This window comes from Polyodon spathula, chromosome 11, assembly GCF_017654505.1.
Source record: "Polyodon spathula isolate WHYD16114869_AA chromosome 11, ASM1765450v1, whole genome shotgun sequence".
NCBI classification, from domain to species: Eukaryota; Metazoa; Chordata; class Actinopteri; order Acipenseriformes; family Polyodontidae; genus Polyodon; species Polyodon spathula.
In genome coordinates, this window is record NC_054544.1 from 9719312 (window position 1) to 9743452 (window position 24141).

The 24141-nt window shown below is 33.8% G+C and overlaps 1 protein-coding gene and 1 long non-coding RNA gene across 3 annotated transcripts; both read right to left on the reverse strand.

The window, feature by feature from the left end:
- Window positions 1-114: 114 nt before the first annotated feature.
- On the reverse strand, window positions 115-4427 carry LOC121322827. 2 transcript variants are annotated; one of them, XR_005951096.1, is made up of 3 exons: window positions 4333-4427; window positions 3114-3281; window positions 115-2318 (listed from the first exon to the last, which is right to left on the reverse strand). It is a non-coding gene; the product is annotated as an uncharacterized LOC121322827 (long non-coding RNA). The 2 variants fall into 2 exon arrangements; XR_005951095.1 differs by having other exon boundaries at window positions 3114-3286; window positions 4333-4425.
- Window positions 4428-7148: 2721 nt separating this feature from the next.
- On the reverse strand, window positions 7149-24005 carry LOC121322747 (beta-crystallin A2-like). The gene is made up of 8 exons (XM_041263009.1): window positions 23859-24005; window positions 23565-23717; window positions 13439-13531; window positions 10000-10122; window positions 9426-9606; window positions 8955-9096; window positions 7828-7970; window positions 7149-7384 (listed from the first exon to the last, which is right to left on the reverse strand). Exons 5-8 carry the CDS (start codon window positions 9581-9583, stop codon window positions 7237-7239), a joined length of 591 nt encoding a protein of 196 aa, XP_041118943.1. The 5' UTR covers window positions 9584-9606; window positions 10000-10122; window positions 13439-13531; window positions 23565-23717; window positions 23859-24005; the 3' UTR covers window positions 7149-7236.
- Window positions 24006-24141: the final 136 nt, after the last annotated feature.

The following is a 24141-nucleotide window of genomic DNA, read 5'->3' on the forward strand; positions in this document are numbered from 1 at the left end:
TGATTCTAAATAATAATAATAATAATAATAATAAATAATAATAATAATAATAATAATAATAATAATAATAATAATAATAATACAAATAGGACCCCTATGTACAATTGCATACATGTTAAGCATAAGGTTTGCTCCACAGTTCGGTTTCATTGTCGCTGGTTGGTCTGAAAGGGCCGGATTTCATTGGGGAGAGGATTTTTATTAAACTTTATCTCAAAACTGTGATCTGGAATAAATTTGAAACGGATTGATAAAGTTTCTAGGCAACAGTCACAGACCCCATTTCTGGGACACCATTCAGACTGTAATTTCCTTTAAAGCATTGCTTTAATTAAAGGAGCAATTTAAATCTGTCATCTAGCCCAGTCTCCGCAATAAAAAAGCTGATAGAAATTCTCCTTTATCAATCCTCCATCGCGGTTTAATAAAGTTTCCGAGTTAAGATCAGAGTTACTATGGAGAATTGAAGTGTTTGACATGGAAACCTATTCAGATCCGTTCGATTTTCCGCCTTTTAACTCTTTGTAAACAGAATCGCGTGGTTCGCATGTGAATAAAAATATTTGCCTTTTCAAATTCTGCTTCATTGCATCTATGAAAACAGTAACAAAGTGTATCCAGTCTGGCATGAAACTGGGGTTAGTCATTATCAATTTTTTTTTTTTTTTTTAATATAGGATAAACAATGATAACGTCACGAGAAATCATGACATAAATGTAATCCTATAGACTATACCAGTCAATTTATAGGTCTAAGGCAAACAGTTCAGTTATAAAAAGAGACGGAGAACCTAAGGCTATACTTACATTAAAGTAAGGATCTAATAAAATCGGGAGATGGCTATAAAATTATAAAGTTAATGATAAATGATTAAAACAAGCTGGTATTGAATAATTTATGTTTTTCGTGCTATGTTGTTTAAAATAACCTATAGCTTTCAACAGTGTGTCAGATAAAAATAAATAAATCAGATAATGGCATGCTATCTGAGTAGCCCTATCTAGGATACCACGTGTTAACACGGGGCGTTATACATAACTTTACACAACATGTTTTTAGACTTCAGCTTAAAGAAAGCAAAGTTATTAGTGATTATATTTACTTTAAAAATTGTCTCCATATAAATGTCAACGTACTGAATATGCTGTTGTTAATTAGTTTTAATTAATGGAAGCTGATGGTATTGGGGCAGATTGTAACAACATTGAAAGTGTATGTAGTAGAGTCAGATTTGACAGAATAGTGTAAAATAGTATAGCTCTATTTCATCAAATCTGAAGAAAGGAATATTCCACCGGAAGGACGTGTCTGAAGATAAAGAAGAGTTAATATATTAAGAAGGAATAATATGGGTCCACTGTAAGAAGCGGGCTCAAGTGATACAAAAAGGGGGCTTCTCTAGGAGAAATTACACATGTAGTTACACAAATGCCATTTAATATTAATAGTATTAAATTATGTTTTGTTTTCATGCTTTTAAAGTTTTAAAAATGTTTGTCATTTTATATATACATGAATGATGGTGTAAGTACAATATGGATTTGCCAAGATAAGCTAATATTACAATTGAACTATTGCCTCTTTGTCTATGCCACTGTGAATAAATAGATGGCAAAACTGTTCCTTCAAGCAATGCCCAGCAGGAAAATGCATGCCACCCAACAAGTGTCATGGCTGTAGTTCCATTACTATAGTGGGAATGGCTTGCAAAAAAGGTTTTTACATCCATCCAAGGAGGTGCTGATGTCAGGAGTGTTTTTGTCATTACCTGAGGCAGATCCCTTTTGCAAGGTCCTTACATCATCATAGCCAACATTCTCAGCATTTATAATAGCATGTCATAACAAATGCTAATGTACAGTTTTATCAAAATTGGACAAGTGGTTTGCAAGATGCTGTGCAGCTCTTAATAGCTCAGCTACTTAGGTGTCTTAACCATAAAATACAAACATCATAAGAACACAACAAATTCAAGAACAAGAAAAATTCATTCAGCCCACCTATGCTTGCTCGTTTTGATGCAAGCATGGTCCATTAGGAAAAACAAAAACAAAACCCTAAACAAGTTAGTAGGGGAAATGAACCCTCCGGGAATCTGTGGCTAAACTGATTGCCCTTCATCCAGGCTGCTAGCTAAACGTTTTATTATGGTCACAGAGAGTGTTATACAATATCCGATAGTCTCTGCTTCAACAACTCTGTCCGGCAGCCTGTTTCAATGGTTCACCACCCTTTCAGTGAAGCTCCTTCTCCCCTCAGTTTTGAATATGCCCATCCTCAGCTACCATCTGTGGCCCCTGGTTTTGTTTTCTGTGACCTGTGAAAAATAATTCTCAGCAGTTACTTTGTTAAACCCCTTACATCATGGCTTGGTGTAACTTAACCTATAGAGCTGCAATGATGTGGCATCATTTCATTGTGGGTACATAATACAGTCATTTGACTTACAGTTTATAGCATCAATAAACATCCAGATGTATTGTATATTTTAATATAAATATTCTCTGTTTAAAATGTTACACAAACAATACATGTGCTGGCAATGCTCAGTACCAGGAATCTGGACCCTTCCCTCTGACCTGTCCACTTTGGTAAGAAAGATAGTGCCCATATACCTAGGTCCAACAATTTGATTTCAGGAGGTGCCTCAGTTCAGCTGGGCAAGCATATTCAATGATGACATTGAAAAAGACTGGTTTATCTTTTTTACAGAGTGAGTTTAATGAAAATAAGATAACTAGAGTTTGTAATTTAGAAATGCTGAATAACACAATACTATTGATGAGGAACACAATTATACAATAATATATTACTTTCTGTATAATAGTATATTACTTTCTGTATTTCAAACGCAGTTTTCTCCTGCTTTCCAGACTTGCTTTAGCTGCCTGAGTCTTTAAACAGGATCTCAGGCAACTTAAAACAAGCCCAGAACGAAAGAAATTTTTCAAGTAAGGTTTTCGAAATATGTAGTAAATATAAGTTGAATTATTTGTACATGTTCCATATATTGTTTGATACAGCATACAGTATTTGGTTGCAGGCCTCAAAGAACTGCAGTTAAACAGATCTAATTTGAAAGAAAAACAAAACAAAAGAAAATTATATATACCTTCCATTATGATCTAACACACTGATTGCACGCTCTTTTGTGGTAGGTCTGCCTGGTCAAAGCACTTCAATCCAACCAATCGTCTGAGGGTATACAATGGTGCACTGCAAAAATGACATCATTTCCAGTGCTTGTGCTTCAGGAATAGCTGAACACTCAATTCTATTCCTAGGCTTGCATATAAAGAGAGAATAATAGATGGGCTTCAGTGAGTTACAGGAAAATTATTCCATCTAGGGCTTGTGTGACATCATAAACCACAAGACCGTTAGGTTGAGTAGTTTATAAACTGTGATAGAAAGGTGTTAAGGTTTAAATTGCAAATTAATTTAATGAATAATAATAACATAGGCTACATTAAGTCAATATTAAATCATCTTAATTATAATTTTCTTTTTGATAATTCAGGAACGCTGAGTTAAACTGGATAGATAATAAATTGCAAACAATAACGTATTTTTTAAGGAAAATGTGTTTCAGTAGGATTTTTTTTTTTCTTAGTCGTTGTCAGAGTCAAAGATTATTTGTCTTGTTCGCTTGGTTGGTGCTCCTGTTGATGGAGGATGATTGTAAATCTTCACAGTGACAGATTTGTTAAAAGTGCCTAAAAAACACGAATTATGGGTATTGTCATGTGATTGAAAACGAGACATTTTGTGTTTGAAAGTGTCTCGGTGGGGGGGAGCACGGGAGTCAAATATTTATTTATTTTATTTATTTTTTATTAATTAAAGTATATATGAAACTGTTCTTGACAGTTGTTACCTAGTCAGTTGCTCAAACTGAATCATCAAAACAGAATTTGAAAGCTTTTGTTCATTTTTATGAATTCTAAAATACATTTAAATACATGCAATGTATCAAAGACATAGGTAAAATACAAAATATGATAAACAAATTGGGATATACTATTATGCAATCCATAAAATCAATTAATATACTTACACAGTGATAAAATACCTACGGAAGTTACTAAATACGTTAGGTATTTTAGTTAATTATATATGAATGTGTCACTATTTTATGGACCCTTTCATTTATTATGACTCCACTCCACCCCACCCCCCGACAGCTTCTGTATATACACTGTTGATAAATCTTCAGCATTATTTTGTAGCATAATGCTGAATTTTAAACACAACAGTAATGTATTTTTTTAGGACAAAATAAACAGTATATTTTAAAATACAATGTTAATTTTATGAAGCATAGAACTTACCTTTACAACAATTTTTCCGAATTCGACCAAAAAGTTTAGCTATGCTATAATATAAGAGGCAGTTCCTTCCTGAAGTTCTGTACAGGTAAACTAAATACATACACAGGTTTAAATCATTCAGGAGAGGAAAGTGTATTTGTGAAAGGTGTGTTACTTAAATATTTATGAAAGTATCCTGGTGAGGGTGTGGAAGATTTACTTTAACTGCATTGGTACAGCAAAGTTTTGTGTTTGTAGGGTTGTGTCTGGTGTTTGTACAGCACTACCTTATGCTAAGTGTATACAAGGATGTGACCACCGCAAAAGATAAATGGCATCCGAATTCTGAGCAGGATATGACAGCATGGCAAACATGAAGACTAGCTGCTGGAATGATTCAGTGGGAGAATAGACCAGTATGTTTCGGTGAGAACGAAGAATCGGATGCACTTGCAAGCAGTACCCACACATATTGAATGGTGTCAATCAGTAGTGATTTAGTTGACAGAAAATAAGCAAACATAATTTAAGTCTGCATATCCTATTATGTGAACACTTAGTAAAACAGTTAGGCATAATAATTAGTAGCACAGTGCATCTCTATTGCTACAAAATATAATATAATACTGTATAATATAATACAGCATTTATAAAAAGTGTACTATATATATATATATATATATATATATATATATATATATATATATATATATATATATATATATATATATATATAGTATAACTATACATTATACATTGTAGCTCCAGGTTTCCTTTGTGCATTTCCTCAGACCACTGGGAGGTGACACTTCTTTTTCAAATTAGCCTGTCTTCCTATGAATACACTTTTACCAGTGCTTAAGCGGCTTTCTGGTTTCACCTACAGTACCAGGGTTTTGTATTGCTAATGCTTATGTACATCTGTTCCTGCATGGGGTACTGGGCTATTTCAACATCAGCAATAGCCAGTAACCAAGGGCCAAGTCATGTTGTTGGACACCACAACAGATCAATACAATGGACTTGTAGTTGAACCATGGTTAGGAATTGTGTGTGTGGAATCACATTAGTGGTTGAAGAACATACCTGATATCACTGTACCAGCAGAAGGCTTTTTAAAAAAAAAAAATATTTGCACTCCATTGAAATGATCTCCAAAGTCAAACAACCATTATGCGGTCAGGCTGTAATTATAGAACACAGGGTTAAGTGGTATTTTATAGTTTACAGTAATCCAGAGTCATTGTTTTCACAGTCAGGATTACAATGTGTTGTCAAAGTTTGTAAAAGTATTTATTGAGGTAAAAAAAAAAAAAAAAAAAAAAGTTACAATAATAACTTCTAATAATAATAATAATAATAATAATAATAATAATAATAATAATAATTTCAGTATAAAATATATTGTACTGTCTTCCTGGATATTATGAACTGGAATATATTACATCCTGTACTTTATCACTTTATCATAACACAAAAAATGTTTAGAGTGAATAAACAATCCAGCTCCCAAAAACATATATACCAATATAATAAAGATCACTAAGAGCTACACAGTATGTCATAGATGCCTATAATTTACTGTAATGTTCTGCTCTCGGGGGGTAAAAGTAGTAGTACGACGCACAAAGATATATATATATATATATATATATATATATATATATATATATATATATATATATATATATATATATATATATATATATATATATATATATATATATATATATAGTACAGTTATCAGTTGAAATATTAGATGAGGTATGACACTAAACTGATTAAAACTGTCTGACATGGTGATAATACCGAAGACCATCTGAAACGTTATAGTAAAACGTCACAGAATTATGAATACAATTTATTTCTATATGATTATTATTATTATTATTATTATTATTATTATTATTATTATTATTATTATTATATTTGGCTTCCCAGCCAAAGGCTATTGTTATTGTTAAGATTTTATTTATTTATTTATTGATTTTTTTCTTCCCCAAAATTTTAAACTGCTGCTGCTTTGAAGCTATATGACTGATCAGGTTCTGACTTGGCAGGTAACAAGCTCGATACATTGGCTGTCAGATGCTGAAACAATTTTGCTGCTGTGTCCTTGGAATTGACGCCGTGAAGCATTTGTCGATAAAACCTTTCGAAATCTTCTTCTTGGGAACCGGTGAAACGATTGATCTGAAACTTGGCATATATCATCAGCATCCAAACCTGCATCAAGTTTGTGAAGCAGAAGTTTCTGCGATACATTTTAATGTCAAAATAGCTGCCACAAATTTAATCAAAACGCACCCTTAACAGCAAACTGCTGCTATTTGAACACCGTTTGACCAACTAACTCCAAATATGGTAGTTATTGTCCTAGTAACAATGGAACACAAATATGTCAAAGTGATTATGTTTTATAAAACAAGAGGGCCGCCAGGTGTATGTTTACATCTGAAATTTAAAACTGTCTCAGTTGACAAACGGTTTACTTGACTAACTCGAAACATCACAAGCATCATCCTTGACACTGAAGCAATACAACTGACTTTTAAGAAACTCACGTTAAACAAGATGGCTGCCTGACGCATTTTTGAAAAAAAAAAAAAACTTTCAAAATCTTCTGTGGAACAGTTGAAGTTACTGATTTAAAACTTAGTACATTGAGAACTAAACATGGCTTTATTATTATTATTATTATTATTATTATTATTATTATTATTATTATTATTATTATTATTATTTCTCAGTCCTAAAATTATAGGTGATGCCATAGCTGTACACTTTGAAAAGGAACTATCTGAAAGCAAGGAATGGTCACGAACACTCTTTTCCATAGTTTGAATAATGCTTTTATTTCCTATTGTAGTACACTTCGTGCCATTGTAAATACACAATTGTTGTCAGGAGCAGTGTGAGTTGGATTTAGTGCTGGATTCTGCGAATTGATTGGATTTGGTTGGTGTGAGCCTGGGTGCTGTACTCATTGTAGTTTCTGTACTCTCCATTGTGTCTGTCTCTCTCCAGGATGTACTGGTATCCACGGTATCCTGGGTACTGGTAAGCTACCCAACTGTAAAAAAAAACAAAAAAGAAAATATATACCTGTAAAATACCTGTAAACCAAATGCCTTCCTGCTACTGAGTACATTTGCAACATTAGCCTTTTAAGAATGCTTGTGTGTTATTGTAATAACTGGCACCTTCTGAAGGATCAAATTCAACTTGAGTTTGCTTAACTAAACTTAGCCCTATGTGGACAGTTACCTTTGATGAGCAACATTTATGATAATAAATGGACCACTGTGAAATATGATTTAACTGAAGATAGATGGCTGCTTATTCAAGGGGCCTCTGCCATTCACATGCATTGAAAGGTTAATCTGTCCTGGAGTTTACACTTTGCTATGGCAGGTAACTCTAGTAAGTTAGTTCCCCATGTACCATGTCTGGCATAGCTAAAAGTATCATTAAAACTTCTTAATATATTTGACATGATAATGTGATAACACTTACGACCCAGAGTTGACTTTAATGGAAGGAACCTCCTTGCTGCACCACCCCATGGCTTGCAGAGAAGGGTAATCGTCACATATTTCAAACTTGCGACCTTGGAAATCCTCACAGTCATACAGAGTCACTTTGCTGTCATTGTGGTTCTGAAGAGAAGCAAAGGGAACATATGTTGTTACTACTGAAGAATATGCATTCTTTTAATTTGTATAGTTAATGTTAGAAAACTTTGAAAGCAGAGCAACATCCCAAATATAAGACCCTTTCTGGTCTGTTCCCAAAAAAAAATCTCAATCCAGTTGTCTTTCATATGGACGCAAATACATTGTAGCTTGAAATGCACATATGGATATATAATATATATATATATATATATATATATATATATATATATATATATATATATATATATATATATATATATATATATATATATATATATATATATATATATACTATATAAAATATATATATAATATACAATGATAATCATCTTGTACTTGTACTACACTGCTCCATACTTTGCCATATTCTACTATTGCTCTTAATTAGAACTATTTTCTGTATCTTGTACTTAATTTTACTCTTACTGGACTGTTTTTGATTCCATTAAACAGAGTGGATGTTGCTGATATGTTGAGTTGTATCAACTGTTTGCTCTAGCATGTGATAGAAGCTTTGAGGTATGCTCAGGGCTGGATAGTTTCAGCTATGTTTCCTGTCTTTGACTTCTTTGTTCTTAATACAGTCACCATAGATACAGAGTAATTAAAGGGTCTGTAAAAGGTAAGAGCCACACAATGCTTTGTACAGCTATTGTCAACAATAGACAAAATACTGAAGGAATCATTTGCAGTGCACTGAAGAGTGTGATTTTATGAATATATATGGATTAGAACACAGCAGCAAATTATACAAGTGGTCGCAAAACAATAAATAAATAAACCCACAGTAAAATCCTGTTAAAATGTTATTTGGCATTGTATGCTTATAATGGCATTTAACATTTTAATTGTTGTTGTGAGTGGTTTCTTGTTAGTAATTATGTCCCTCTTAAAACATGCCTTTGCCTTAGCGCTTGCTTCAAAGTAATGCTCATTTTCAAACATATTGTTCATTGACAGACTTACTGCACAGCTGATTGGTCGGAAAGACAGCATGTGTTCAGTCCTGTAACCACTGTTCCCACTCCAGGCCTCCCAGCGAGGATAGTCACCTTTCTCCAGAATGAACTGTTGGCCCAGGTACTCAGGATATTCATATCCTACCCAGCTGGAAGGTCAATATTAATTTAATAAATCTACTTATTGTATATTACATATATCAGTATTACATATTACAGTACCCACTTACATGAACAATGTTCCCCAACGTTTTCTACCAGTATTTACTCTAATATCAAAAGGTAATACGCATTAAAATCCCTCAATGCAATACGTGTCTAAATACATTCTAGAAGGTTTTCAACATACAGTAACAAATAGAAAGAAAATGTGTGCCACTGAAATTTATTTTAGGAAAGGTGGCAGCTACTTTTGTTTTGACTTTCTACACGTCAGGTTAGAGCCTATGATTTCACTGAGATGGAAAGACAGACTTACGGGCCGTTCTCCACCTTGACAGAGCGAATCTTGTGAAATCCTCTCTCCAAGATGTTTTGACACTCCATCATGAACTCACAACGTTTTCCTTGGAAGTTCTCCTCCTCCCAAATAGTGATTTTCCACTGTCCGATTTGTTCCATCTGCTGTGTGGTCATTTTTGCTGCTGTCAGTGATCCTTCTGTATTGGAAAAAGAAACTGCATACTTTGTAATCTAGATTAACTGTGCCCTCCTAAACGTCCTCATTCTCCGACCATGTCTATTTCAATATCTATCTAGCTCAAATAGCTGTAATGGAAACTTGTGTTGACTTACTGTATAATACAATGATTTTTGTATTAATGCAATGTTAAGGTAAGACAACTCATTGGGGGTTTTCAATGGATAAAGAATGTTTTTTGTGTTTTTAAATAAGAATCTTTTTCATTTGTTCTTAAGTCATATATATATATATATATATATATATATATATATATATATATATATATATATATTATATATATATATATATATATATATATATATTATAATAGTGATTTCTGACATTTTACTTCAAATCACAAGGTACTTACACTCTGAAGTGAACAGATCCAAAGTGAATTTCAGGGACAAGCCACCCTTTAGTGTTTTTATAGTGCCAGGCTCCCCAGTAAATGCAGAATTTGCACAAGCTCTGCCCACTCAGCAATGCCAGACTGAAAGAGAGCATTAGTTCAAACTTTTGTTGTAAGTTGAAATGACTGCTGTGAAGGGCTTAGCTGTTCTGACTCAACAGAATAGAACCTAGTGCCCCGTATTTGATCAACAGCCCCATTCAATAGGAACAAACTGACACAACAGTTTTATTGGGATAATAACTGCATTCTGTGAGATTAACTGAAGAGAGGGTCTTTAGATCAACTATTCTGCATGCATACGTAAAGCTCTCCTATTGGCTCGTCAGAACTAGGGGAATGGCATTCATTATTACTTTAAGGTGAACTTCCATTAAAATGCACAGCTGAAATTTATGAGTACAGGAACTACACAAACAGACTACACAAATGCAAATCTCATAAATGTTTGACCTACATTTCCTACACTAAATCTTAATGGGAATGTATTTACCACAATAGTCATTTTTGCAAGTTTGGAAATATATATATATTACATATATATATTATATAATATTATAATCTATATATAGATTATAGTAAGAATATATATATATTATATTATATATATATATTATATAATATAGCTATAAAATAATTATTTTTCATAACAGCTTGTACTCCAGTCTGTAAAATGCACTATATATATCATGTTTCACTGTTATAATTAACTTTTTGATAAATTGACTTTTTATAAATTCTATATTATATTATACATTATTAAGAACTTAAGAACATATTAATGTTTTCAAGCGAGAGGCCATGTGTTTGTCCAGTTCTGAATGCTGTCTAGATCATTCTGAATGACCTTGCTTCTGCAACGGTGTTTGCCACTCCTCCTATTTTTCTGTCGTCCGCAAATTTAATACGTTTGCTTACTATACCAGAAACTAAATGTAGTTTAGGAAGAGCAGAGGACCTACTATTGATCCCTGTGGTACTCCACTGGTTACTTCGTTCCATTTTGAGGCTTCTCCTCTAATTAGTACTATCTGTTTCTACATGTTAACCACTCCCTAATTTATCTTTTATACAGGACTTTGCCAAAAGCTTTCTGGAAATCAAAATAAACCGTGTTATATACTTTGAAATTATCCATTGTCAGTGTTGTATCCTCGAAAAAAATCAAGCAAGTTAGTTAGACATGATATCCCTTTCCTGCAATCATGCTGACTGTCTGCCAGGATACTGTTGCCATATATGTAATTTTCCATTTTGGATCTTATTATAGTTTCTATAAGTTTATATATAATAGAAATTAAGCTTATTGGTCTGTAGTTAACTGGTTGTTTTGTCTACCTTTTTGTGGATCTGGATTACGTTTGCAATTCTCCAGTCTGTCGGTACAACCCCCGTGTCAAAAGACTGTTGCATGATCTTGGTTAGCGGTTTGTAAATAACTTCTTTCATTTCTTTGAGTACTATTGGGAGGATCTCATCAGGCCCTAGGGATGTGTTTATTTTAAGAGCGCCTAGTCCATTTAACACGTCTGCCTCGGTTATGCTAAAGTTATTTAAAACTGGATAGCAACAGATCGACATGTGGGACATGTTGTTCGTATCCTCCTTTGTACAAACTGGTGAAAAGTAATCATTTAGTTTATTTGCTATTTTTTTTCTTCATCTATGTTTTTGCCATTTGTATCTTTTAGACATTAGTAAGAAGATTAGACAAAAGACAAAAGATTTAGAAGTGAGTAGTTTTTCGAGATTTACGATTATACTGTAAATACAGTATAATCGTAAATCTCGAAAAACTACTCACTTCTAAATCTGTTGTAGTCATTTTTGTATTACTTAGTATAAATACATGTTAATTTGGATTCATATGTTGTTTTTTTTTCTGACTTTATGAGAACGAAAACACACATTTGCCCGTTTTCCATTGGAAATAGTGATATTTTGTATTTACAGTATAATCGTAAATCTAGAAAAACTACTCACTTCTAAATCTTTTGTAGCCATTTTTATATTACTTTAGTATAAATACATGTTAATTTGGATTCATATGTTGTTTTTTTCTGACTGTGTGAACGAAAAGACATACATTTGCCCGTTTTCCCATTGGAAATAGTGGTATTTTGAAATATCACTGTCCTGGTCACAAAAACAAAGTTTGTGGGGAATAATAGCCATGTTCTATACTTCTGAGGCATTATCAATTAGGAAATAACACTTACTACCCAGGAACAAAAAAATAAAAAATAATAAAAAAATGTTACACGGTGGAATCATCTGATGCCCTCAGGACCTGTGTGCTGCCAGTATTTAAAGGCTCATATGCCATCTTGTGGCATTTATATGTACTGCAATTCAGCCTTCTACTAATTCCACCAAACTGTGACTGATTAATGGACTTAGGGTTGCATCTTGCAGACATTTGCTCTTTTGAAGTGTGTATAATATACTGTGTGAAAATACATTAAATACACACATATATAAAGTAATTTCAACTCAGGTTAAGTTAATTTTATTGTATTGCATTATAACATTTACAAGTTTACTGCAAGTCCATGTACAAAAAATCTCAAGATTATTAACATATACAGGCTTCATTATCCTGCCAATTATACTGTACATCTTGGGCTTCATTTTAATCCAAAAATTAAAGCAGAAATGTTCAGTAGCCTTAGCAACAGTGCCACCATGTGGGCAGTGATTCAAATGTAATACACGTGTCTTTTAAATACCAGTTTAAATAAGGTAAGGTCTCATACATTCTTTCAAATTAGCTCACCTGTTTTGTGCAATTGCTTTTTAAAAATGTTTGTTCAAATATATTGCAATATATTTTAATAATACTATGTTACAATATATTGCAACATTTAAAAAAAAAATATATATACACAGTTTTGCTGTTCTAAGGTATAGGATATATGTTTTTCAATATACTGAAACATACCTCAACATAGTTCATTTCTATAAGGATTGGTCCAAAACATTGTCAAACTTTGTCCTTGTCTGTAGCTTTACTTGGTATTACACTATGACTCAACTGTTTTGACTTTCAAATTTTTGCTTGTTGAGTGTTTCTGTGAAATAATTCCCTCATAACGTAGTACCATGTAGAAGGTGTTGTAAAAACTAGCCTAATACCTACATCATAATTCTGGAAATGCAGAACACCTTGAAAAAACATTCAAAGCTTTGTCTAAGAGACCAGAAACAAAACCTAAAGTCTATACATTATTATGGAACCCTTAAAATGAGCAAGTTGTCTTTCACCACATTACCAGAATATTTTGGTCACTAGCCTGTACTCTGCAACTGGTTCAGTTCAAGATCATGTAAATGGGATTGCACAATTTTTAAGAAATCATTCCCAACACAGGAGGAATGACCAGAGATTAATGATCACCTGCTGTATTTTTGCCTTGTGTTCTCCTTGTAGTGGGTAAGACTATACGGTCCAGCTTCTGGAGGATCAGGTCTCAGTCAACTTGCTAGTTTTCTGGTTATTGATAGAAAATTTAAACATCACAAAACAATTAGATCTTATAGCCTCTTTAAGCATCAGGTATTATCACTTCTTATATTGTTAAACATTAAATAAACAAGCTGGTGGGGTGCATACATCTGTAAGCTTGGTGCATTTATATGTTTTTTATATATAATTATATTTTTATTTATATATAAACTTTATGCATATAAATGCATGATTGTTAATGATTGTAACAAATGCACTATTTAAGAGAACTTCTAACAGATCATAATTATATTCTTGACACCAGCAGTTTTACTTAGCAGATCAAAGCGTTTCTAGGACCTGTCAGGTATTGTCGTTAAGCACAGCATTGATAGAGATTCTCAGTGCATAAGCAGTATGATTAAATTTGTCCGTTTGCCTGAATGAAGTGCTGTTGTTTTTTATAGAAGATTACAATATCCTGGTTACAGTGTAGTTAAGGCAGATGACTAGGAGGTTGTTAAATGCAGTACTCTCTAAAAATGAGATTTTTTAGTTTTAGCTTATTCGATATTAAGTAAAATATAGTTGTAGTGTTTGTAACACTAAACTTTATTCCAAAGAAAGAAAAAGTTATAATATATTTATTAACTTTATTATTATTATTATTATTATTATTATTATTATTATTATTATTATTATTATTATTATTATATAAACAGCAAAATTACTATATCAAACTACTGTGCTTGTACCCATGTGATATAATTCATTTTATATCAAAATCAAAACATTTGTTTTAAATCAATCATGTTTCTTTTCTTTAAGTTTGTCTTCTACATTAAACCAAATAATAATATCATGTGTATCATAATATTAACTTTTTCAATGTTATAAACTTATTGATAGAATATGATACTATTCTTTTTTATATGATATTATTATTATTAATGTTCATGTATACAATATGGGTTGGGGTTAACATTTAGAAACAACGCTTGATATGACTCATATTCAGACTGTGTCTGTGACTGACACAGAGCCAGAGTCACAGGCACAGACACACATATTACATTGCAACTACAGCACTACAGTGATACTTTATTGAAAAATAATTGTTAGAGAAGCAAATAATAATAATAATAATAATAATAATAATAATAATAATAATAATAATAATAATAATAATAATAATAATAATAACAGTTCCTTCCTCTAAAAACCGCACAAACCAGACAATGTTACCACTACACATGCTTCCAGAAGAGAAAACACAGATAATGAATATTGTTTTGTCTGTATGTTCAGGCCGTCAGGAACTGATGTGTGTTTGTTTTCTTTCATTAATGTATTGTAGTATAATTATAGTACCTTTAGGGCTTATTGTGCAATGTACAAATACATTCTAAAAATGTATAAACACTGATGACCCATTTTCCCACCTGGGCTGGTGCCACGTTGTTTAATTCAGGCTTTTGTTAACACTGCATCGGAGAGTCTGTTTGCCTGACAGATTTGCAGTTCTGTTGCCTGGCTAATGCATGCTACTGACAAGCAGGCAGATTCACAGCAGACAACCTTTTGTTCTGGCATTTGAATGATTATATCTGTTTCTGCCCATCGTCAGCAGAGGCCTTATTTTACTAGGAAATTCTGGAGGCTAAAATGTAAATTTGTTACCCACCTACTTTGAATTTGATCTTTGCTACAAAGAAATTACAAAGAGGTTTTCACTGTGGGATGCTGTACTATTTCTCATTAATTTTTAAATTAACCATTTATTCAAGCCCTATGAAGTTCAGTCAGAAAAATTACACCACATATACTACTGGTACCAGTGCCTTTTTGGGACATCTTATTTATTAAAGAGAGATTGGGTTGCCCCACCCCAGGTCATTTATCATTCCGAGAGAATTAATATTTGTAGGGTCCCAATGAACAATGTCAGTGCAAGTTCATTTGGGTCCCCCGAGTGTCTATTACACTTATTTCAAGCAGATTTTAAATTAGATAAAAAGGATCTGGGACTTAATAGGATCAAAACTTTAAGGACTATTTATGCACACTTTACTTGAGTAGCAATTCTATAGCCTTTATGTTCAGAACTGGGGGGGCTGTTTGAACTTTTTTTTTTTTTTTTTTTTGAAGACCAAGGTATGTACTATTTATTTATTTATTGTAAGAATGCCATTCGCCTGTGTACAGTATGTCAGTGTCTCTTTTCTATTCAGCAATGGTTATCTACATTTATACTTGGACACCATAAATCCTTCTCAGAAAAAAATACATTTACTTGAAACAGTGCATGTTATAGTAATTGAGTATCCTGTTGATCCAATTACATATTCAATTCTAACACAAAAAAGAGTGAGTACTTGAATGCTATAATGCATGTTCTTTCCTCGTCATATGCACACACTGGATAGATGCATACATAAACTAAAATGGGATACACTTCCAAATATTGGTTCATTAACCATTATACTGTAATAACCATTTACAAATACTTACTACCTAACTTGTTGTGATTGTGAGGATGAAACTCCATACATCAATAGCATAATAATTATAGTTTGTGTGTGTGTGTGTGTGTGTGTGTGTGTATGTATATATATATATATATATATATATATATATATATATATATATATATATATATATATATATATATATATATATATATATACAGAATAAAATATATAGCTATTGCCGTGCTTCTATCAGTCTTCAATAATGTTTTAACCCAAACTGACTGTGAATCCAATTTTTCGCGGTCCCCAGCGAACCCGGGAGCTTTTCACGCGCGCGGCAAGGTCGGCCAGCACAGGTGCAGCATGGAGAAGCACAGCTGCAGCAAAGAAAAGGACCGCTTGCTGGTGCAGAAAGCAATAAACAAATATCATTCTCAGCCTCCGTTGCAAAAGGTGTTATTTAACCAGAAGTTGGCTTTTCTGACAGCTACATCACCACTTCAACTCTCTTCTTCTCCCTAAACAGGAAAAGGAAATAACGTCTTGCATATGCAATGCAGTGAACTAATAACAGCTCTACGAGAGTGATTCTCTTCTTGTGTATAAAATATACAGATAGCCACAAAATATATGTGGTTCATCTATTAAACATTAACACAGTTGCTAGACGTTGTTAAAACATGAAATTTTAAAGTTGCTGCTATACAGAAGTTTCAGATTGCATTTTTACTGTGCGCTTGTTACGGAATTATGGGGATGCGCTGTTTGTGTCTGCTATGTAATGAATCACCTTCTAACTATTAACAGTTAGATGTATTTTACTTGTAAATTTCTAGTTTACATTTCAGAAGTATTTTTCATTACCCAGTTGGTGTGCAAACGTTTTTTGGGGTGTGGTAAAAGCTTGTTTGACTCGCACAAGGTTTTCATGGCAGTTTCTCATTTGCTTCTTTGTGTCTGGTGTTTGTAAACCAGCTCAAGAGATTGATGGGCAGATACAGGATGTGTCATATTGTACCAACCAAGAAATGTTCTGAAATTGTATCCTGTAACTCATTTAACTTAACACAATGACATCTGCATGCATAGCATAATTGGCTCCTATTTCTGGCACAATTCTTTACAAAGACTTTACAGAGACCATTCACATCAAATGTATTAGGAAAGCACACATTTATATTTTAAGTTGTTTGACAAGTACAATGGATGTGCATGTGATCTAGATTTAGCCATTTTAGATTCAATATCATTTGACAAATGACATACTGCTCTGAACAGTGTAGGCGATGCAAGATAGCTGGTTACCAGGCAAATGTTGTTGCCTAATAATGGGAAATGCTATTTAAACAGAGTAGACACAAATGAGCAGCAAAATGATCTCCTCCCTGTGTTTTGTTGCTGTCATAGAAACTAATCCCCTAAAGGACAAATTTGAACAGGCGCTGACGATTCTTCCAGGTAACATCTGCTCTCTGAAAGGTTTCTGTTATGGTACAATGGTTGTATAATATAATTGTGCATTTAACAGGATGCTATGGAAGATTACTTTTAGACTATTAGCAGGACAGTGTTCATAGTTTTCTTATGTATGAAGAACACCAGGCAGAGCTGTGGTATACAAAAGGAACTACAAATGCTGCCTAAAGACATTTGCATATTTCATTACACACCCTCCAGGCGTCAGTTGTCTCCAATTTAACCAAGTGCCTGTCTGCTTTCTGTAAATTTAATACATTATCTTTAAAAGACTGAAAGACTCAAAGATGTAACTGCAAAAACACATAACTATAAAAAGATAGCATACTGCATTTTTAACAAACTGCTGTTATGATTTTCCATGATTTTTGGTAAGATTTTTTTTTTTTAATTCTGCCTGCCTTTGTGTTTCTGCTAATATAAATCAGAAGTAACGGATCAGTGAAGACATGGAATCATTGATTATAATTTAAAAGGCCATGCTACATGTCTCACTTGATAATATTTGCAAACTACTTCTAAATACTACTAATAATACTGCTGTTAGAGCTATGAGGAGTACTGGAAAAAAAAAAAAAAAACTTTGTCCAAATGTAAGTCATACACTGCTGTTATTGCTTACTTGGATATACATTTTAAACATGCTTTTATATTGGAATGTAATTAACTCTCCTGAGTACTAATGGACCACGCTGGCACCAAAGTGAGCGAGCATAAGTGGGCCGAATGGGATTTCTTATATTCTTATGTTTTTATGTAAATCTGTTGAATTAGAAACTTGTTCCTCGCCTCTTTAGTTATACACCACCTTTAGTAGCCAAGTTTAGTAACTGCATCATCTTGGTTACAGCAGTAAACAGAGGTAACAGGGAGGGTTAAGTTAGCATTTGGGAGTTTACCCGGATACAGGTTTTTGAGACCTATTTTTGTTTAGTTTGCAGTGCAAAGAACAAATATCTGGTGATGTGTAGATAAACATAGACAGGTGCAGGACAAAGAAATACATCTGAGTCTTCATTTCACACAGCTGCTTCTTTTAATAACAGCCACGGCTTCTGTGTTGTGTTTCGCAGTAATCAAGGAGAAGGTACCCTGCTTTTTGTTCACTGCTAGTTGATTTTATTGATTTCCCATGTATTTCTTTTGAGTTTGGGTTGGGGGCTTTGCAATATACAGGTTCATTGTATAGAACAAAAGACCTGCACATATTTAGCTGCAGCCAGATACCCATTGACTAATTTACCTTTTCAGCAGAGACAAAAAAGCTTCCCCGAATACCAGATGTTTACTGATGTATTGCAGCAAAACACTATCTTTGATAGCTACTCTGTAAAGTAACAACAATAACTGTAGTTTGATTGATACATTTTCTACTCAGCAACTGCAATATTCTGTAGCAATGGAAGAAAACGGCCAGACAAAGACATTTAAGGAAAGATTATTATTTCAATAATAATAATTCAGTTTATTCACTGCCTTCTATATTGCATGATTTTTTTTATTTTATTTATTAATTGTCAGCTAACAAAATAACAAGGGACTGGAGTACTATATTGTTATTTTGCTTCTGTTTATTCTTAAGATTATATAACAACATGTTTGGTGTTTGAACTATTTGAATATAGTGCTAATTTAAGGCATATGATCCCATCTTAACATAATGCCTGTTATACAACAAATATTTGTACTGTTACCACATACAGTATCTACTGTCTGTTGTTTCTTGATCAGTCCATTTGTCTGGGTATTTTTCAGAAGGGAATGGCAGTAGGATATATGAAACTTGAGGGCTTGTCTAATTTGTTTATTCAAATCCATCCCACTTTTCGCATAACTTAACATGTAGTATTAAAGAAGACCTGCAGAGATGCCAATCTCATGGTTATAACTGCAGGGGAGGCGCTTTCCATTAAATGGCTCTGTGGCAGAGCAAAGCTCTGCCCTTTAAATTGGCAGGGATGGGGTTAACTTCCCCTACCTGCCTGGGTTTATTATGTTCAGGTGGCTGGGGTTGATTAGTTGATTAGGTTGATTAACGATCAATCAGCGCCCAGCCACCTGATATAAAAGGAGGCCTCTGCTTCTCATTTGGGGAGAGGGAGCTGAGGAAGCAGGTTGTTTTTTTTTTTTTTTTTTTTGCAGTTCAAAAAAATAACTATTTTATTATAAATAAACACAAAAATGAAAGGGCACAAGGGCCAAAACAAAACAATTTAAACACAAAGAAAGACAAAAAAGCAAAATTTACAAAAATAACAATCTCCAGGCTGGGCAATTCCTTCACTGGATTCAAGCTCTCCAAACAACCAAAAAAAAAAAACCAACCTGCTTCCTCAGCTCCCTCTCCCCAAATGAGAAGCAGAGGCCTCCTTTTATATCAGGTGGCTGGGTGCTGATTGATCGTTAATCAACCTAATCAACTAATCAACCCCAGCCACCTGAACATAATAAACCCAGGCAGGTAGGGGAAGTTAACCCCATCCCTGCCAATTTAAAGGGCAGAGCTTTGCTCTGCCACAGGCTCTCTATGGGAGAATATGTTTTGTTTTTACCATGCAGTCCTTATTTAAATATAATAAAATAGTGTTGCAATACCAAATTCAGGGTCTGTCTTTGAATGAAAATCCATTTATGGTTGGGATTTCATTTATAGACATTGAAAAGAGCAGATATCGAAACTTTTTTTTGTCTCCCCATTTTGGGGATATATATTGGAGGCACTCATTTGCATGTATGCATATATTCGAATTTTAAGATCACGTTCAGCAACCCGCCAACAAACTGCGTCAGGCCTTTGTGTGGATTTCTGTGCAAAAAGCCACCACTACGTAGCTGTTGTTCGTCATTTAACTGCAACGCAACAAGGTTGCAAATACAGACACACAAGTCAGTAAACAACACAAAAGTGTCACATGCTGAAGTGAATATTAATCTGCAATAGTTATGATGCATCGTATTTTGCAAGACTTTAGTCAGAGTGGTCCTGACACAGATATAGTAGATGACTGTATTTACAGCTGAGGCCAGGGATATTCTGAATATACTTGTTTAGCTTTATTTATTTATTTATTTACAGGTATCCTTTTTAAACACCAAATGAAGTAATATTTGTATTCATCCATAATGTTTGCCCATTCATCTACTGTGTAGCTCGGAGTTTGCTAAGTATCCACCTTATATTTATTCTGTTTTAATGAACATGTTTCCCCCTCAGTTCATGTTTACTGTTTTAATCTGATGTAATCGTTTCAAGCACAAAACCAAAGGCTTATATGGGCATTCAGTTAAAATGAAATGTCTGAATTAGAAACATTACAATATAATGCAAAAGCGCTTTTATTTGCATATCACAGTTCATGTTCTAGTTCATTATGTGGCTATAACCAACCACTATTCACATGAGGCAAACGAAAAACAGAAAGTTTAATGTTACATGTGGTAGGTAGTGTACTCAAAATATTAAAAATATACAAAATGATTATTATTATTATTTATTGATACCAGATAGTAATAAGTATTGGTTATTACCATCATATCATAATCAAATGATGTTTTTTACAGTACAATAAAATGTCAACATAATCCTCCTAATTACTATCTATCTCGCTCTCTCTCTCTCTCTCTCTCTCTCTCTCTCTCTCTCTCTCTATATATATATATAGAGAGAGAGAGAGAGAGAGAGAGAGAGAGAGAGAGAGAGAGAGAGAGAGAGAGAGAGTTTAGGGCAATATCAATAATAGCCAAGTCTGAGACGTCATAGTGGTTCAAATGACAGATGTTCTCTGTCAGATTATTGACCTCTGCTCTGCTGTAGTTAATGTTTTACTCTGTTCCAGGAAAGTGTTTATTAAACATATTAGATCTGCTGTATTTCATTGCCTGAATGTCATGCTACACATCTTGAGCTGGTTCCCATAGTAACTTAGAGTTATCATTTCAGTTTCTAGGAGATCCTGGAAGGCCTAACATTTAGAAAAGGTTTCACAAACAAGTACATACAGGATATGCCCTCCAAGTAATCTCCTCCCACTACCCATTTCTAGGCCTTAATAATGACTTCCATTGCCATGGTGAAGGCCTGGGAGAAATGGTGCTACCTGCCTTGGCTCCGACCGAGAAACTGCCAAGTAGTGCTAAAAAAAAAAAAAAACTTATGTGGTACTGAACCATATGCATTGCCTAAATCCAGGAATGTTATATGGAGTGCCTTCTCTTTTTTTACACATTGAATCTGTTGCCAGATCATACTGATGTGCTCCAAACACCCCACAAGGCATGGGATAGCAACTTTCTGTATGTCGATCATGTGGTTCTTCAATAGATGACACTCTCCACATTTAAAAGCGAAATTGAACAGAATTGGACGATGCTGGTAGAGTATTTTTTGGGGGGATAAAGACCCCTCCTTTCCTGCACCACGCCCTTGTGACTACCTGTTTTACCCACACTGCCTTCATCAATCGCCACAATATTCTTAGAACCCCAGGTGCACTCTTGTAAAGTCTGTATGGTACACCATTGGGTTTGCTCCACCACCTTTCACTTAGGCGTAGAGTCCTCCATTTGATATTCAAATAAATGCAAATCATTTTATGAGCAAGATGTACCACACATGTACGAATCCTTTCTTTTAGCCATGAATCAGTGGAGAACAACTTAGCCAGATACATGTTCTTCAATACACCCCCAAGAATTGATTTCTTGCAGTAGTGATTCCATTGAATGTCCCAGAATTAAAATTGTTTGTTTCTAGTTCTAGCTTGGTTATGATTTTTAACAACATATAGTTAGGTATGTTAAAATGTATTGACTACACCAAAAGACAAGGGGATACTCTAAAAAACTTCATAGGGTCCATAGTGAAGTGTTTAATGCACAGGCCTTTCCCTTGTAGATAACTTGTCAAGCGATTGGTAACAAGTTAAGTCTTTTAGATTTTAGTATCACAAAATCACCAATTGACTTTACTAGGGAGTTGCACATAAAGGGGGTGGTTATCAGAATATAAGAATATGGAGCAGTTTATACTGGGGTGATGATGGTAAAAGGAAGAAGAGAAGGAAGTCCAACTCACAAGCTGGACTATTACTGAGACAGTGCCCTAAATGGTCATGTGTAATGTCAGAAAGCAAAGAAAAAAGAAATATCAGCTTCAAAACTAGGTTTTTAGTTATTTATTTAAGGCATTCTTAAAGTATAGCTGTCACTAACTAATTGTGGAATAAAATGGTTCAAAATACTGTGGCGTAAACACCACTTTGCAGCTTGTGCTAACTAGTTAGGCATACACTAGTAAAAATAGTGACATGAAAACAATACAGAATGAACCCATCCCAAAAACAAAAACAATAATAAAGCACTGCTATATAGCTCTTTAACAGATTTAATGAAAACCGATAGGCTCTAATTACATTTCCAGATTTTTTTTTTTTTTTTTTTTTTAATTTAAGACAGCAGAAATATCTGCCTAACGTGGAAATAAGTGATACATTCTGGACCTGAAACAAGCATAGATGGTAAAGAAGTTCAATGTAAGTTTCTGTCTATAAAAGCACCAGGAAGTGTGTTTCACAGAGTTAGATAGTTAAATATGATAAGCTTTTTCTCCAAAATGTATGCCTATCAAAATAAAGTACGGGGTTAAAGAGAACTGAAACACAATTAAATTTAATTGGTGGAATGTCCAGTTGTTGCATGTCATTTATTACAATTGTTATTTGGTATATATATATATATATATATATATATATATATATATATATATATATATATATATATATATCTCTATAACGCTTTTATTTAGTGAAACTCTTGGCAATTACACAAGAACGGTGAATACTTTTAAACGTGTCCTTATATTAAGCGTCATGCTATGTTATCTCATATTTACTGTTCAGCAGTCACCACAATACCTGTCCAGGTGTTCAGTTTTTTGTATAGTTTTGCTTTTTAATTTCGGTATCTACTCAGTCGGTATTCGTGTTGCAGACCTGTAGAAAATCTGTACCTGCTTAACGCGAGCCGAACGAACAAAACTTCAGCTTCAGGTATTGTACGTCAGGCTCAACGTGAGGCAAATACAGAAAACCATCTGCTTTTCAGTATAACGATAGTTCAATTTTCATTTTTACCGAGTTCTTCTGTGAACGGAGCCCACAGTACGGATGTCCAGGATATTCCTAATACAGATTTTAAACAAGTTCCGGTGTAACCACGAGTATTCTTCCAAGGACAGCACAAGTTGAAGTCTTCTGCACTTATGTTGTCTGGATGATAGTGACTTCCTAAAATGAACAGAGATAATACGTGTCAATCAAAGGGGGTGTTAAAACATATACTAAATAATGCAATAACTTTAAAGAAAGTCTTGGACTAGATTTAGAAGTTCAAAAGAAAGCGTATAAATCTCAAAGAAATGTCCTTACCTATTTTCCCACCGAGTGACACGTCGGTACTGTCTCACCCCAAGTTAGGAGAAAAGTCATCTTTCCCTTCCCGGATCTTAAGGGAAAATGAACCTATAATACACAAAGAGTGAGTTTATATAGCCAGGATATAAAATAACAGCCCTTCCATTTATCAGAAGAGGTAAGTGAAGAAAAAAAAAAAAAAAAAAAAAAAAGGATATTAGCTTTTAAAGTGAGAGGATCCTCTCCTGCACACCTGTCACACGGTGCGTTTGCTCTGGTCAATATTGACACAGGAACT